Here is an 18,415-nt window from a genome sequence, read left to right as displayed (position 1 = left end):
CTCCCAGCAGGTCTACCCACCTGCACACCTCCACCACTGTAGTTGCCACCCGAGCTTACCTGCTCCTCACCCTAACCTAACTAACTGGGGAAGGCCCTCTCGCTCTCTCACCCCCTCAGTGCCCTCTCTGGCACGGGCTGCCCGATCCACAACCGGGATCCTCAGGCACCCACTGACACTAACGGCTCCCAGAGCCCACCTGCGGCCTCACCTGGCCGACATCCTCACAGTGGTGGAGTGCCCAAACCAACTACACACACTAACAGGCTACACGCCCAGCCATTTCCACAACACTAATGCACCCATCCACAATACCATTCTGCAACCGCACCACAAATGCCAATATCCAACCACAATTTACCTATACCCTCTACCTAACACTTACACTACCCGCCCCGGGTACTCGTGAAAGGGGTCCACTCTTCCCCCATTCACACCTTCGCACCATGCACACCACTCCGTACCACTTACTCCAACTCTCTCCACACCACTCATTCTCTGCTCCATATATTCCACACACCTGTACTTGCACACCTGTGCTCTCACACCTGGTGCCACCTGCACCCTTCTCTCCCCAAGCGCATTCGCGCTGATCCACAACACTCACTACTCATACACTGCTCCACACACCTGTCCAGTTGCACACCTGTGCAATCACACCTGTTCAATTCTCAACCACACGGCATCATCTCATCTAACTACTCCCCTCTGAAACTTGCGCTTCCCAGTCGTCCCTTTAAACTATTGCGCTCCCTCGTCATTATCATCCACACTAAACTACCTGCGTCCCCACTACAGGTATCAGTCACTAACTAATCTTAACGTCACCTAATGTCATCTTCGCTAGATCCCTAACAATATAACCTAACCCACCCGGGCTAGTTTTCACTGCCATAAACCCCATAAGCTAGTGCGCATTTGCCCCATATTTCTGAGGGATGACAGAGTTGCCATCCCACCACATCGGGCATCTCCCACTACCAATTTTGCACATCAAATTTCAACAAATCAAAAATTTGCCAATCACTACCCATCATCTGCCAATCATTACTGCCAATCCTTTGCCAATCATCAAATTTTGTTTTTTTCTAATTTTGGGGCCAAAACACTAACCTCATCACACAGTCTACTCACTAATGCCTCTCGGTGCGCCAATTCCTGTCCAAAGCCCGGCTTCGTAAAGCCGAGCAATGAATGCGGGTTGTTTGGTGCCAGCGGCTGGATACGTCCCGCATTCGGTGCAGGGAAGGAGGTTTACCCGGGCCGAGATCCCACGCACCACCTCGGCGTGGAGCCATCCCATGGCCCGATCTCGACCTGCCGGAATGCCTCAACAAAAAGTGGTCGCCATGACAACCCTTCCTATCGGGCTGGCCGCTCCGCCTAGTGGAGCACGGACGCGGCCGTTCAAAGCGAGGCCCAGCGTGGATCGCGTACGGCGGTTCTTTCGAAACCGCCGTGGTTCGGATCCCCGCTGGTCCTCGCGGCACGCGAAGCTGCCCGACGCGCACCGAGGGCCCGAGTCGGCTATAAGTCGTTCTAACCTCTAACCCGGTTACCGTCGATGCTTCACCTGCATGCTCACAAGCATACGCTACCCCTTTCTTGCTCATACCTCCTGCTGTCCCCATGCTCCTCGTACCTTTCCTTACACACCTCGGTACACCCATTCCGCTCACCGACTTGGTCACACACCTGACCACCGAACACCTTGGCACACATTCGTCGCTCGCACACCTCACCAACACACCTCTTCGCGCCCCCTCCTCGGTCACCTCCTCTGTGACAATCACAGGTGTGCTCTCACTCGCACACCCAACCACGTGCCTCACTACCAATTCCAGCGTGCATTCCCACTCACGCTCTACCATTCCAGGTGTGCTTCCTTTCTCACCTGTCACAACCAACTCACGCTCCGTGTCACTCTTACTACTCTCACCTCCACTCTTGACAGCGCACTCACCCTTACTCTTGACAGCGCACTCTTTCCTCATGCACCCGTCCGTTACACACCTCTCTCGCGCACACTCTTGCGCACACTCTCCCGTCACACCCTCTGTAACACTTACCACACCGCGCTTCCATGTGCTCCCTCGCACACGCGCTACGACCGACTCACTCTCGCCAGCACCCTCACTCTTTGGCACGCACTTTTTCCTCACACACCCCAGAGTCGAACTTTCTCGCACACCTCCTTTTTCGCACACCAGACCTGTCGCACACTTCACCAACGGCCTCTCACGAACACCCGGATCCATCTCGACCCCCAGGCTCATTAAATCACCTGGCGCATCATACGCACGACCATATTGGTCACCACTTACACCGGGTCCTCTTCCTCTTCGGTTCTCCTCCATCACCTGCGAATCCCTCATCCGGTTAATGAGCACATCATCACGATCCAAACACAGACTTTGGACCAATTCTTTTACCTCCTCTTTTATCTCTTTCTTATCCCCTCTCCGTCGCTTCTTAATTTCGCTCACCCCTTCTTCCACTTCTTCTAATTTCTGCTTTACCTCTTTTATTTCCCGGTACGTCTCCTCAAGTTCGTCCCCTAAGGCTACCTTGACTGTTTCCATGTGCGTCCTCACCTGCCGGTCCTTCGTCTCCATTACCTCTGTCACCTCGTCCAACCTCGTTGTCAGTCCCTCACGTACCATCTGACATTCCCTCTTCGTCGCTATCAAGTCGTCTTTTAGTTCTTTCTGTGTCGCTTTTAACCCTCCTAATACCGCAGTGTTCCTTTGAACCTGCTCCGTTAGTCCTTTTTGTCCCTCCATCAGCTGTTCCACCTCCTGCGTCAGGTCCTCTATGCCCCCTTGTAACTTTACAGTCCCCTTTCTCACCTCCTTCTCCATGTGCTCCTTACAGTGCCTCACCTCCTCGTGCACTCCTCCGACCTCGTCACTCACCCCTCTTCTGATCTCTTCTCCCATCACTTGCATCTCCTGCCCAGATGCCACCCTCATCTGCTCCATTTCCTCCCTGTGAGCATCCAGTTTAGTTTCTACCCCCATTCTGACCCCCTCTATCTGCTGCCCCATTTGTTTAACTTCCCTTTCCGCTTGGTCCCTCATGTCCCTCAATTTGCCTTCCATACTGTTTTCTAACCCCTCTAACCCCTTTTTCATCCCTTCCATTTGATTCTCCTGAACGGCCATTCTGTTTTCTACCCCCATTAACCCCTCCTGTATTTCCCCTAATCTATTGTCTAATCCCTCTATTCTACTCCCTAACCCTCCGATCTGGGCCCCCATGTCATTCCTTAAACCCCCGATCTGGTTTCCCATGTCATTCCTTAATTTCTCGCTATTGGACCCCATTTCGCCCCCCATGACCCCCATTTGGTTTCCCATTACCCCCAATTGCTCACTCTGCAGTTTGAGGGACGCCTGCATTTGCGCCATAAATTGCTCCATGAGGGCCTGCATTTGGGCCATCTCTCCCACTTGTGCAGCGGGTGCGGCCGCCGTAGCTATGTGCGAGGCGCCATTTTGCGCGCCCGCAACCTCGTGCGCGACGACGCCATTTTGCGACCCTGCAACCCTCACTGCTTCGCTCTCCTCATGTCCCTCAATTTGGTCCTGGATCGACCCTGCCTCACTCTCCTCTACCGGAACCCAGCCGTCTTGATCCGCCATAGCGCGACTTTCAAAATTCGGGTTTTTATTTTTGTAAAACACAATCAAATTTCGGTCACTTTTAATTTTGAGCGCGTTAACCGCGCTTCGGGTCCAATCCCACTTCCCGACACCAATTGTTACCGACACGACTTAGATGTTATGATGGGCCGAGCGGAATGGCCGCCGTGTTCGCAGTTTACCCGATTACACTCGAACGTTGGCCGAATCGCGCTATGCTAAATCAATGAAGGAAAGGACACAACAGCTGGGATTAAGGCAACGACACAAGGGGTACAGTTCTCAAGACCTCCGGAGGAGGATATAATATTGGTTATGCAGAACGGTTAGATTACACGGCAAGAGGTAAAGCACAGCAAGATGGGCACTTAGACACAGTCTTATCTTATTCCCGACAGACCACAGACAAACGGGACAAGACTTGCTCACACAGGGATTGATGGCAAGGAAGGGCAGGCAGTCGATAGCTCAAGGTGCACCTTGGCTCAGGGGCAGAATCGACCCGGTCCGGTCTAGAGATGCGGGGAGGTATCGTCGCGCTGGAGGTGGCGTCCTTTTCTCTCCAAGCTGAGGCGCATCTGACGTCACCTCCGTCTTCCTGCGCATGTCCAGCGGGGAGTGACACGCCCTCGGCTGATTAGCTCCGCCCCAGATGGAATCGGTCCGCCGCTTCTTATTGGGTGCGGGGGGTTACCGGGCTCCGCCCTTGACGAGGAGCTGACAGTGAGCCCCTGCGTGGTAACCCCGTCGGAGCACATGTTCAATGGCGGCTAACCAAGCCGGAGTGAGGACGCGCACTCCCCGCGCCGCCGCCGCTGTTGTTGTTGTTGGTGTTGTTGTTCCATGAGGAAGAGATGCGGGGAGGTATTGGGAGGTCCTAAACTTACTAATGGTGCCATACAATCACATTCTGGTGCAACGAAGAGTCAGAATTAATGGAAACGAGTCCTTAACTGACATAGACTAAGAATAACTAGCAAGATGTCCTATAGTTGTCTACGTGAGATGCGGTGAACCTGGGTGCGACATTTAATGGGGGAAATAGGGGAAGTTCGGTTCTACAGAGTGTTGTTTACAGACAATGGGACTAGGGAATGGGGGATTGGGGATAGTTGGGGAGTATTGGGGAAATAGGGGAATATTTACAAGCGGATATGGATGGAGGCCAAATCCCATATCCTCAACAATATGTTGAAAACCAAAGAGGTTTTGATACTCTGTCGGAATTTTTCTGATAAATAAATATGAGTTATTGTCTTAAATGTAAAAAGAAAACTAAATCTAAAAGTGTATTGTATGTTAAAGCTAAAAATAATAGAGTTTATCAAAAAGGAATATGTCAAGTGTGTGGCTCTAAAAAGTGTCAATTCATCTCTCCTAAAAGTGGAGGAGACATACAAAAGTTTTTGTCAGGTAGCAAATTTACAACAACTGGAATTCCAGGGGAACTACACCTTCCAGGGTATTCTTTCTGTGGTCCAGGAACAAACCTGGATAAAAGATTAGATGTGGCTGACAATCCTAAACCTTGGTCTAAACCTATAAATAGGGTTGATGAAGTGTGTATGAAGCATGATATTGCTTATGGGAATACCACTACATTGGATGAAAAACATGAAGAAGACAGAGAAATGTTGTATAATTTGTCCTTGATACGAAATCCTACATTGAGAGAGAAAGTTGATCGGTTTATTGTAAAAAAAATGATAAGTGTCAAATTGAAACTTGGTCTTGGTTATTCCTCAAAAAACTATTAAGCTCTAATGATGTCATCAAGACTGAGGAGCTTTTGGTTAATGAATTACACAAACCTATAATCACAAAGTTTAAAAGAAGGAAAGTTTATTCAAAAGACACAGACCACATCTGGTCCGCTGATTTAATTGAATTGAATAATGATAAGGGATACAGGTATGCTTTAACCGTAATTGATTTGAGGAGTAGATTTGCTTGGGTTGTTCCTTTGAAAAACAAGAGAGGTTATACTCTGATGTTAGCCTTCCAACAGATATTTAATAAAAGTAAAAGAAAACCAAAGAAGTTATGGACTGACGAGGGAACAGAGTTCTACAACAAAATATTCATGAAATTTCTTAAGGGGGAGGGTATTAAATTATACAGTACCTTTAATGAAGGAAAGGCAGTTGTTATTGAGTGTTTTAATCGTACTTTAAAAGAAAAATTATATAAAAAATTCACACAACTCGGTTCTCAAAAATGGGTGTATTTAATTCAGGATATTGTTGATAAATACAATAATACAGTTCATTCATCAACAAAATCAAAACCATCAGAAACATTCACAAAATTAAAATATGAAATGGAGATTAATTTGAAAAAACCCAAGTTCAAAGTTGGTGATATGGTAAGAATATACAAATGGAAAAGCCATTTTGAAAAAGGTTATACACAAAAATGGACTCGTGAATTATTTAAAATCATTGATGTAATGGATACAGTTCCTTGGACTTACAAATTAAATGATATGAATGGGGAAGAAATATTAGGGGCATTTTATTCACAAGAATTACATAAAACAAAGCTAATAATTCATTAAACAACATTTCTATTCACCCCACCCAGATTAGCTAATTTAATTAGTGGTAAAAAAAAAAAAAAAAAAATTAAATAAATTAAAAATCATAAGCCACGCCCACACAGACCCCGCCCACACAGACCCCGCCCACACCGACCCCGCCCACACAGACCCCGCCCACACAGACCACACCCATCATCCCCCACCCCCAGTGCGTCCCCCACCCTTGATCCCCCCTCATCCCACCCCCACCTTCCCCACACACACAAGGGGAGGGGAGGGGTGGGATGGGGGGAATCAAGGGTGGGGAACGCACCTCCCTCCTCCTTTTTCCTTTATTCTCGTTTTGTAATTAATTATTAAATAGTTGTATACAAAGCAAATATATTCATATAATATTGAAAACAAAATCTTTATATTCACAAAACATTTTTCTTGAGGTATACATTCAACATCTCCCCAGCACAAGTCATCAATTTCTTCCCAGCACAAGTCAAAGGTTGGTTCAACAGATGTCTTCAGGTTTTGAATCTCTTTCTATTAAATACAAGGGACAAGGAGAAAAATATGTTATATACCTCAACGATTTAAAATAATGAATATTATGAGTATTATGAATCGCACACACACATACACATACCTCCAAAAAGTTGAGTTTGGTGTAAATGCTGCTGAGATGAAAATTTAGGGTATCACAGGTCGCAGGTATCTCAAAATAACCCCAATCAGAGTTGTGATCATGGTCGTGGTCGTGATTGTGATCATCGATCTCAACTATCATCTCAGCGATTGAAGTAATGTTCTGTTGGAAAACAAAGCGAGAAACTGTAAAATTTGCAATACGTAAAGTTGAATCTAACAGAGAAATAGAGTTTATCAAGATGAAAATTTTAAACTCACATGGGTAGGGAATGAATTAGCACTCCTTGGAACTTCAAGGTTGTGAAATTCGTTGTCAGTCATTTGTTCTGTTGTTGAGACAAACTGTCCAGAACAGAGGCTGTCCAAACACCCAGCCATCTTATTATGGGAGGCTGTTAAAAAAAGAGAAAAAACAGTAATTATTGAGAGGCTGTTAAAAACGACAATAAATTGTTAATCATGTTCTATATAAAACAATGAATAATTAATCGTTAAAACCAAAAAAACTTACCTGTCTTGCGAAAAAGCTTCAAACTCAATGCCATCTTCAACGTTGGAAAACATTTTTCAAATGAAGCCACCTCAAGTGGGGTTCCGTTAATATAGCTGGAATGGGGAAATTTAATGACATCATTGAGTACCAGTTCACTGGTAATTCCCTGCTTGTCGTTAAAGGCGGCAAAAAGGGTTGGCGTCAGGAAGGGCATCCGGCCGTAAAACATTGCTTCAAAAAGGGGACCGAAAACCAACAACAACCACAGTTCCCGAAAAAGGCCAACCTCTAATTACGTGTTCCGCTTGCGGGGAAAAATGGCCTCTAAAGGTGGTTTTATGGAGGCAATGAGTTTCTTGAAAATTCCGGGTGTGTCCCTTCAAGGAAGGGAATTAACATTCTTTATGGGATTTAATGTTTAAAAATATCACTTGACTAAGACATAATATTTTTGCTTCAGGCAAGAGAAGAGTAAAACTGGTTTCTCAGGTAAAACATTCATGTTCGTTGAGTCTCTGTTTATAATGAAAAACTGGTGTGCAAGAACATTGAGGGAGGTTTACCATTTTATCTTAGCTCAGTTAAAATATCTTGAAAAAGAACCAAGAGTAAAAGGTTAAAAGGTCCATAAGGTCAGAAGGATCACAGGTGTTTAAGTGGTCTAATGAATAAGGATAGCATGTCAAAAGGTGAGAAGGTTCGTAAAGAACAGGGTGAGAGAAATAGAGGTGCTTTGGGTTAATGAGGAGAGAGGAAAATTAACATGTAAGTCAATGGGAATTTGGAGGTGTCCCAGGATTAAAGTGCTATGACTGAAACATGAGTACACGTAATTAACATGTAAGTCAATGGTAATTTGGAGGTGTCCCAGGATTAAAGTGCTATGACTGAAACATGAGTACACGTAATTAACATGTAAGTCAATGGGAATTTGGAGGTGTCCCAGGATCAACATTATTACACTACTGGCCTATGTAGACCTTTTGGCCTATTTTGATCTCAAAAATAGTTGGTGGTTGAATTCAGTTTGCTGATATGAAAATCCCATTCAAATTTCAAGTCAATTGGATGAAAATTGAGGATTTTAGAAATCTGGCCTATGTTGACCTTTTTGGCATAGGTTGACCTAAAAAATAGTTGGTCATTGAATTCAGTGACCAGATATGCAAATTGTCTTCAAATTTTAAGTTAATCGGATAAAAATTGACGATTTTAGAAATTCGGCCTACGTTGACCTTTTGGCCTAGATTGACCTCAAAAATAGTTGGTGATTGAATTCAGTTAGCTGATATGAAAATCCTATTCAAATTTCAAGTCAATCGGATGAAAATTGAGGATTTTAGAAATTTGAGAAAAGTGGTTGACCTTAGGCCTATGTTGACTTTTTAGCCTATTTTGATCTCAAAAAGAGTTGGTGGTTGAATTCAGTGAACAGATATGCAAATCGTCTTCAAATTTTAAGTTAATCGGATGAAAATTGACAATTTTAGAAATTTGGCCTATGTTGACCTTTTGGCCTATGTTGACCTCAAAAATAGTTGGTGATTGAATTCCGTTAGCTGACATGAAAATCCTATTCAAATTTCAAGTCAATCGGATGAAAATTGAGTATTTTAGAAATTCGAGAAAAGTGGTTGAATTCAGTTCGCTGATATGAAAATCCCATTCAAATTTCAAGTCAATTGGATGAAAATTGAGGATTTTAGAAATTGTAAATGGTTGTTGACCGTTGGCCTATGTTGACCTTTTGACCTATGTTGATCTCAGAAATAGTTGGTGGTTGAATTCAGTTCGCTGATATGAAAATCCTATTCAAATTTCAAGTCAATCAGATGAAAATTGAGGATTTTAGTAATTTGAGAAAAGTGGTTGACCTTTGGCCTATGTTGACCTTTTGACCTCAAAAATAAAGGATTTTGTCGGATCACGAAATCTACCATTAAGTTTCGTGAAGATCGATTTAAAATTGTGACCTGTACGCAAGTATAAGTGAGCGGCCAAACAAACAAACACACACACAAACAGGAGTGATCAACATACTTGTCCAAAAAAAAATTTTGGCCAAGTAATAACAAACAGACAGACAAACAGACAGAATAACAGACAGACAGACAAACAGACAGAATAGCAGACAGACAAACAGATGGACAGAATAATGCACAAGACAAACCAATATACTTGAAAAACCTTCGATTTAGCAAGTAAACACAACCACAACTGCTTGACATCATTGAATTAACTAGGGCATGCCCGTACTATATCTATATCTAAAATTATATCCCCCCCCCTCTATTTACATGAAATGGTTTGGTCCAAAGCGAACGGCTTGCGAGTACGGTGACAATCCCCCCCCCTCTATTTACATGAAATGGTTTGGTCCAAAGCGAACGGCTTGCGGAGTTTGGTAAAGAAATCGCCATAGCATGCACAAACGCGCAGGAAAGCGAAAGAATCGCAAATTAGTTTTAATTAGTTTTAAAACATCGTTTAACGCCAACATAGCGGCAACATAGTTTGCCAACGTGAAATAAATGAATACGCTCTCAAATGTGCCGTCCGAGGCAGAGTCTGTTCGCCACGTTCGGCACACGTGATAGCTCGCTGCTCTCTGATTGGTTGAATCGTTTTTTGGACATAGCTCGGTAACTACTTGTCCGATTAATATGAAACCTTGAAAAGGCACATCCTCGGGTCCCCAGCAATATACCTGGCAAGTTTCAAGTATATCGGACCCGTGGTTGTCGAGAAACAGCGGTCACAGACATACATACATACATACATACATACATACATACATACATACATACATACATACATACACACAGAGATTACTGGAATTATAGATAGATGAAAAACAACTTAGTCTAAAATTTTTCACTCTGACTTCATAAATGTTTTTTTTCCTCTTTTTATGTTGAAGGCTCCAGTCATGGACTATATAGTCTTCAACAAGGCCGGGCCTTAAATAAAAGAGAATGAAAGTGTATGATGAAAAGTGTGTGATGTTTGTTTGCAAGGAAGAGGTTGAAGCTAGCACCACTTTATAGCCAGGTAGCTATAGTTTGAGTGAGACAGAAAGTAAGAGCAGCAATCCTGACAAGGAGAGTGAAAGATGGTTCTGGGCACCACTTTAACGCTCCTAAGTCAGAACGGTAGTACCACCCAGAGCGGGTGCTGTCTACAATCTACTACCTAAAAAAACAGTCCAACCGGATAGGTGTTTTTTAAGAGACACCATCTCCTTACTGGACAGCCATTGGCTCCCGAAGGGAGCTCATCCACCCTTTAACGGGTATTGATTTTAGTCCTCCAATGGTCACAGTCACCCTCCCCACTGGCAAGCAGTAAGGGTAGTCGTTTTAATCGGTAGTTTACATATTTCAGGTGATCTTGACATTTGACTCTGAATAAAACAGTACTCTGAACTTCACCGCGTGTGGTTTTCATGCTTGCAATGGCCCGCAACGCTCGGCTCTTTTTTGAACTTACGATAATTTTCATGTCTCCACCGACAAAGTCGCCGGAGGCGTTATGTTTTTGAGTTGTCCGTCCGTCCGCCCGTCGATACGGGCTAAACCTCGTTTTTCTCAGCAACCATATGTCCGATTGAGACAAAACTTTCAGGGTAGGAGTGACGCCCATGCAGAATGTTTTTATGATAATTGTTATATCATAGGTCACGTGATATGGCAGCCATCTTGGATTAAAAGCAAATAATTAAAATATTATTTCTCGGAAACCGCTGAATGGAAAAATTTGAAACTTGGCACATTGTCAAGTACTCCCAACGGGGAACAAAAGCATGACAATGATGACATCATAGGTGAAGTGGTATACCAGCCAAAATGTTTTAATCAAATTCCTTATCCTAAAAATCTGAAATTGCATGCACATGATCTATGACCCATTTGTATTGAAATAATAAATTTATGACATCATAGGTCACATGGTTTGGCAGCCATATTGGATTTAAGGAAAATATTAAATAATTATATCTCTGAAACCACTCACCTTATCGATGCGAAATTTTACAAATATCTAACAGCACTGTTGCATATAGTTTGAAAATGATGATGTCATAGGTCACGTGGTATGGCAGCCATCTTGGATAGAAAAACGAACCTTATCTGATCAACACATAAACTTCACAAACGTAATCCCCTACCACCACCTACCCATACTAATGCAGAGTGATGGCATCTACCCGTTGTGGGACGATGCAGAGGCATATTGGAAACACAGTCGCACTGTTCTAGTTTATGTTGAATTGACAGTATATATCTATTTTCTATGTGTTATAACATCGACAATAAATTATCGGTGAACGGGAACTCAATAGTGCAGAGAGAATTGGAACAAGCCTGTTAGTCGGGCCGTTTGGGAAATGTGTGTCAATATGCGCTATTAAAAAAAGCGAGTCACCTGTCACAGTTACTCAGCCATCTTGGATAGAAAAACGAAACTTATCCGAACACATAAACTTCACAAACGTGATCCCCTACCACCTACCCATACTAATGCAGAGTGATGGCATCTACCCGTTGTGGGACGATGCGGAGGCATATTGGCGACACAGTTGCATTGTTCTCGTTATCTATCTATAATTCCAGTAATCTCTGTTTGTTTGTACGTTTGTACGTTTGTTTGTCTGTGACCGCTGTTTCTCGACAACCACGGGTCCGATATACTTTTAACTTGCCAGGTATATTGCTGGGGACCCGAGGATGTGCCTTTTCAAGGTTTCATATTAATCGGACAATTACTTACCGAGCTATGTCCAAAAAACGATTCAACCAATCAGAGAGCAGCGAACTATCGCGTGTGCCGAACGTGGCGGACACACTCTGCCTCGGATGGCACATTTGAGAGCGTATTCATTTATTTCACGTTTGCAAACTATGTTGGCGCTATGTTGGCGTTAAACTATGTTTTAAAACTAATAAAAACCCCGGGGGGATTGTCACTGTACTCGCAAGCCGTTCGCCGTTCGCTTTGGCGTTGCGAATGGACCAAAACATTTCATGCACCAAACCATTTCATGTAAAGCGTTCGCCGTTCGCTTTGGCGTTGCGAATGGACCAAAACATTTCATGGACCAAACCATTTCATGTAAATAGAGGGGGGGATATAATTTTAGATATAGATATAGTACGGGCATGCCCTAGTTTATGAAAATACGATATTTTCGAGGTTCCAATACAATATTTCAACTTTTCAGATCTGGAAACCCTGCTCAGAGCCAAACATCGTCAGCCGCATGCACGAGTCGCACGCAAATAAATAAGCTGTTGGCCAGGGCGAGGACACCGACATACCGAAATCTTCATGCTACGTGCCAACCATCGCATGAGGTCATTGCAGTCGATCTACCTCAAGTCTGAATTTCTGAGTAAGACATGGCCTCACTTCAGCTGCTTCAGTCGAAATTTATCTTAAAATGTGAGTTTATATTTTATCGTTACAACATGTGCTATATGCATGCAATATAAAGTCCAAAATACAGACTTGGCATTTAATATGGAATATTTTTTTTTTCTTGACGGGTTTACTTTCTGAACTCAGTATATCAATCTGGTGAGTTTATTTTACCCTTCGGTGATGTCTTTGTTGAAAGAACCATGTCACTGATTGTCTTTCACAGCAAGAAGTCAATAACAGGATTATATCACAGGTGGCGTGACAAAATGTAAGGACAGGTACATTTGACGATTGGCTTCACAATCGGGTATATAAGGGTTGTTGCGTTCTGTATTAGTGGAAAACAACTGCTGCACGTCTACAAAAGTTATTGCCGCTTCCTCTGGAGATGGTCCGTCAACTTGACAATGCTGTTTGTCATGGAGTGGTGGCTTTACGAAATTCTGGCATGAAACAGCGTGCTATTGCTCGGCAGTATGGCATCACTCAAGGTCAGGTGTCAACGATCCTGAAACGAAATGCTCAGAGGGGTGTCCCTACTCCAATACAGAGGCCAGGACGTCCACGCAGATCCACAAGGAGAGATGATCGCCAGCTGCACCGGTTAGTCCACCATGGCTGTAAAAGGTCAGCTAATCGGCTTAGGGCTTAGTGGCAGCAACTGACAAATGTGCCTGTATCCAGAAGGCTAGTCAACCAATGACTGGTTCAAGCAGGCTATCGTGCCAGGCGTCCCCTGAGAAAGCCACGCCTGACCAGTGACCAGACAACATAGCCAGCGCCGATTGCAGTGGGCCAGAGAGCACCGTCAATGGCTGCCAGGACACTGGAATCACGTGACCTTCAGTGACGAGTCTAGATTTCTGGTCTATCGTCAAGATGGCCACGCCCAGGTGTGCAGACAAGTGCATGAAGCCCACAACGAAGATTGTATAGTGCCAAGAGTCCAAGCTGGAGGTGGTGGGGTGACCGTTTGGGCTGCTTTTCATGCAGGGGGCAAAACTGACCTGGTTGTTCTGAATGGAAACCTGAACCAGTTCAAGTACAGGGTCATTCTGAAAGAAACATTGCTTCCATTTGCTCGTGCAGCCTTTCGAGGAAACTTTGTCTTCCAAGATGACAATGCACGGCCTCATCGTGCTTGCATGATCCAACACTTTCTTGCTGACCATGGTGTAGAGCATATGGAGTGGCCTGCCATGTCCCCGGATATGATCCGATAGAGAACTTGTGGGCAGAATTAACGCGTCAAATCGACCACTTGGACCAGCAGCCGACCTCTGTGCGTGAATTGCAGCAGGCTATTGTCACTGCATGGCAAGCGATTCCTGTCCAAACCTTGGCAAATCTCGTGAACAGCATGCCTCGACGTGTATGTGCTCTCCTGAATGCTCGTGGGGGTTACATGAAGTACTGAACTGTAATTTTACTGTCCGTAATCCCAATCATAATTTAGCTTTTGTTTTTGTTGAAATTTTTTTTGGCTAATGTGCAAAATAAAGAGCTACTTCTGGAAAACGTACAGAAGTTTAACACAGTACTGTCCGTGAATTGAGTTCGATATCAGTTTACATCACTTTCAAGGATCAATTTATTTGCTTCGAAATGTCAAATGTGGTTTTTGTTTCTTTTAAAGGTCACATTAACAAAATCTAGAATAATTTCAACATAATTCCAATGAACTTTTGGTTCTAAGTCATCTTGAAAAGTAAGTTCACCCCCACAAAAAAAATATTCCATATTAAATGCCAAGTCTGTATATTCAGGAGTTACATGTTTAAAAAAAACCTTAAATTCATCAAGAAAACATGATTATTCTGCTTTTTTTTTTTTTTTTTTTTTTTTTTTTTTTTTTTTTTTTTTTTTTTTTTTTTGTATACAATATCGAGGCTCGTGAAAGAGCGAACATTAATCACACAGAAAGACAAACCGACACATAAAACATATAACATAGGGAGCGGTAGACAAGATGGGGAGAGAGGGGGAAGGACACAAACACAACATTTGAGAGCAGGGACCGAGAGACATGGAGACATCGAGAGATCTGAGAGAGGGCGAGGGCTTTGGGGGGAGGGGGGGGGCGTGGGAAGGGGGCAGTGGGAGAGGTATAAAACATATGGACACTGCCAGGACTTCCAGGAAAGAAGTTGGAATTTCAAACAAGGTGGATCTGGGGTGAATTAGCGGGGGTAGAAAAGATCAAGGTTTTGGATGGGGGAAGATAAGAGATGGTGGTGAACAGCTGTTTTAAAGACCTGGAGGGAGGAGTGGGATTGAAGGGAGTGAGGGAGTTTGTTCCAGAGGCGGGAGAAAAGAGGAATGAAAGAGTGAAGGTGAGCGGAGAGCCGAGATTTCGGCAGTTTAACCATCAGAGGGTTGCTGGCAGATCTTGTGCGACCTGTAGGAATATTTGGGGGACAGAGCACAGAGAGAGCTGGGGGTGCAAGGCCGGAGAGGAGTCGGTAGAAGACAGAAAGACCACCTACCTGCCTGCGGTGAGTGAGTGAAAGGCCCTCAGAGATAGCTTCATCGCGGGAGATTCCAATAATTCTGAAAGCTTTGGTTTCAACAGCGTGAAGCCGAGCTAGGTGTGAGGCAGGAGCACCGGCCCATAGGGGAGAACAGTATTCCATTGAGCTGCGGATGAAAGCCTTGTATGTGGTGAGGAGCTCAGGTGTGCCGAGGAAGGACTTCGCACGACGGAGGATGCCCAGTCGGCGACTGGCTTTGGAGGCCAGCTTGGAAATGTGGTTTTCCCAAGAAAGATCATGGCAGATAGTGAGACCCAAAATCTTGAGCGACAGAACTTCTTGGAGAGGATTGTTGAGAAAGTAGATGGGAGGGTTGTCCAGTCGATCTTTTCGGAGAGACATAGTAAGAGTGTGAGATTTGTCAGGATTGAAAGACATGTTCCACTTGTTTGACCAGTCTGTGATTTTGTCCAGGTCTTCAGAGAGTGAGGAGGCAGCAGACTGCCGATCTGAGGGAAGAGGAATGGAGCGGCAGAGAGTGGAGTCATCAGCAAAGAGATAGAGAGGATTTTCGAGAGAGTCAGAGAGATCATTGATGAAGACCAGAAAAAGCACGGGGCCCAGAACACTGCCTTGGGGAACTCCAGCCTGAACAGGAAGAGGAGATGAGAGAAACCCATTCAGGGCCACACGTTGACGACGACTAGAGAGGAAGTCCGCCAGCCATGCGTGGAGATTTCCATGGATACCAAAGGAGGAGAGTTTGGTGAGCAGAGCGGGGTGCCAGACCGTGTCGAAGGCACGTGATATGTCGAGGGAGACAGCTCTAATTTCCTGTTTGGCATTGAGGACCTCCATCCATTGTTGAGACAGCAGAAGCAGCATGTCCAGAGTAGAGTGACCTGGTCTGAAACCAAATTGATGATCAGAGATCAAGCCATTGGAGAAGAGGAAAGATTTCATATCAGAAGCAATGATGGATTCCATGACTTTGCTGATAATTGGGAGAAGGCTGATTGGTCTGTAGTTGCTAGGATCTGTTTTTGCACCTTTTTTGTGCAAAGCGGTGATGTTGGCTGATTTCCAAGCAGATGGCAGTTGACCTTGAGCAAAAGAGAGGGTGAAGAGAACAGAGAGAGGGTGAGATAGAGCAGCAGAGCAGGATTTTAGGACCCGTGGGCTGATGCCGTCGGGTCCAGTTGCAGAATCAGAGTCGAGGGTTGACAGAAACTTTTCCACCTTGTCAGGAGGAAAGGACACGGAGTCCAGGAGCAGCAGGGTACGACTGGGTATGGTGGGTACAGAGAGGGATGGGTTTGGGACACAAGATTTAGAGGCAAACACAGAGTTGAGGCATTCAGCTTTTTCACGTGCGGAGTCAGCTGTGTAGCCGTTTGAGGTAAGGGAGGGGATGGAGGGGGAACAAACACCAGAAACGGATTTGACCAGACGCCACCAGGATTTGGAAGAGGGAGACAGATAAGAGAGTTCGGTCTTGAGAACGGAGAGATATTGTTTCCTGGCTCTCCTGAGGGTGGACACACACTTGTTTCGGGCTTTGTGAAAGGAAATGAGATTTCCTTCCGTTGGATTTGCTTTCCAGGAGACGAAGGCAAGTTGTTTCTGGGCAACAGCCTCACCACAAGATTCCGTGTACCATGGACGGGAGGAAGGGTATGACAACTGAAGACGAGATGGGATAAATCTGTGCATGAGAGAGAGCAATTTACTTTGGAAGAATTCCCAGGATGAGTTGATGTCAGAGGTGGTAGAGATGGGAGACCAGTCCAGATGATTGATGGCTGCTTGAAGACCGTGCCAGTTGGCCTGAGTGAAATGCCAGACTCGTCGACGCTGAGCAGGCTCCCTGAGGATGGTCAGAGAGATGTCCACTTTAACAAGGACATGATCAGATGTTCCGATCGGAGCAGAAGAAGAGCAGCAGACATTTTCAGGGAAAGGGCTTTAATTGTGCATAAAAAAGTTCATAGAATGTATAAATTTTAGGTTAAAATTACAAAATTCCCATGCCATGGCATTGGGGACACCCCTTTGCAAACCTTCCCGTCAATCGCTTTGCTCCCTCACACAACGGATCCTTTACACCTGACTGCTTTATCTTCTCTCAACGTTACAACGAACAAACTTTGCAGGTGTACCCAAAAGGGTGCAACAAAACATGCAGCAATGAAATCATAAAGTTCAAGTCTCCAAAATTGAATGCATTATAATTAATTGCTACAAGGAGACCGGAAAGAAGACCTTTATAAGGTGCTTACCATACTGGAGTCCTGCGTTGGTGATTCGAACTTTAAAACCTGGGTTTGTCGCGGAGTTTGGACGAAGTAGTAGAAGCAGCAGCAACGATAGCAGGAGAAAAGAGAAGAGATGACGAGTCGACTGCAGGTTTGTCATGACGAGTTGAACCAGTCACACGGATTGATGGTGAAGTTGCTCCACAAGAACTCCAACTGTGACAAAGAACTGAGTTTGTCATTTAAAGTAAGAAGTAGAAACTTCCTCAAAGTTTGTTGTGTAATCGCCAAAACACATTCCGACAAAACCACAAAGCATTCCTCCTCCAGATTAAGAGTGGGCTGTATTTTGAATATACTGTGCTAAAAAATGTACATTTTTGAAAACCAAACCTCAAGCACCTGCAAATAATTGTTGTGACACAGAATTGTAATCACTGCAAACGATCAGGAAGAATTGGCTGATCTAGCTCGACAGCTTTGCCGAAACCCGTGCTGATGTCATCATCTCCTCCTGGAAGTTTGTTTTGCACCTGAGACGTGTTTGACAACCTTTAACTTTGATTCTGCAAATGCACAAGCAGGCATCAGCTCACGTGACCTAAACACCTGATCTACTGCTCTTGCACTTCCTATTTCTGCCCTTTTCACCCTATACTTTGCCCGAGGGCCTAGGACATCTTCCATCTGTTTGGAATCCAGTCAACATCACTGCATTACATAAAAAGGTGCAAAAACAGATCCCTTCAAAATACAGACCTATTAGCTTACTTCCAATCATGAGCAAAGTCATGGAATCCATCATCGCAGTTGATATGAAATCCTTCCTTTTCTCCAATGACTTCCAATCATCATTTCGGACCAGGTCACTCCACCTCGGACCTGCTGCCTCTGCTCCCCCAACAATGGATGGAGGCACTCAATGTCAGACATGGGATCAGAGCAGTCTCTCTGGA

General features: G+C 44.6%; 1 protein-coding gene across 1 annotated transcript in view; it reads right to left on the bottom strand.

The window, feature by feature from the left end:
* Positions 1-17,715, bottom strand: part of LOC137434981 (bactericidal permeability-increasing protein-like) — a 97,994-nt gene extending 80,279 nt beyond the window's left edge. Inside the window, exon 1 of the mRNA XM_068128275.2 lies at positions 17,484-17,715. Within this exon, the coding sequence (XP_067984376.2) occupies positions 17,484-17,619 (136 nt within the window). The 5' untranslated portion in view covers positions 17,620-17,715. The remainder of the gene's footprint in view (positions 1-17,483) is intronic.
* Positions 17,716-18,415: the final 700 nt, after the last annotated feature.

Source organism: Myxine glutinosa, chromosome 9, assembly GCF_964187855.1.
Source record: "Myxine glutinosa chromosome 9, kmMyxGlut1.1, whole genome shotgun sequence".
Classification (NCBI taxonomy): domain Eukaryota; kingdom Metazoa; phylum Chordata; class Myxini; order Myxiniformes; family Myxinidae; genus Myxine; species Myxine glutinosa.
This window is presented reverse-complemented; position numbering and strand designations above follow the sequence as displayed.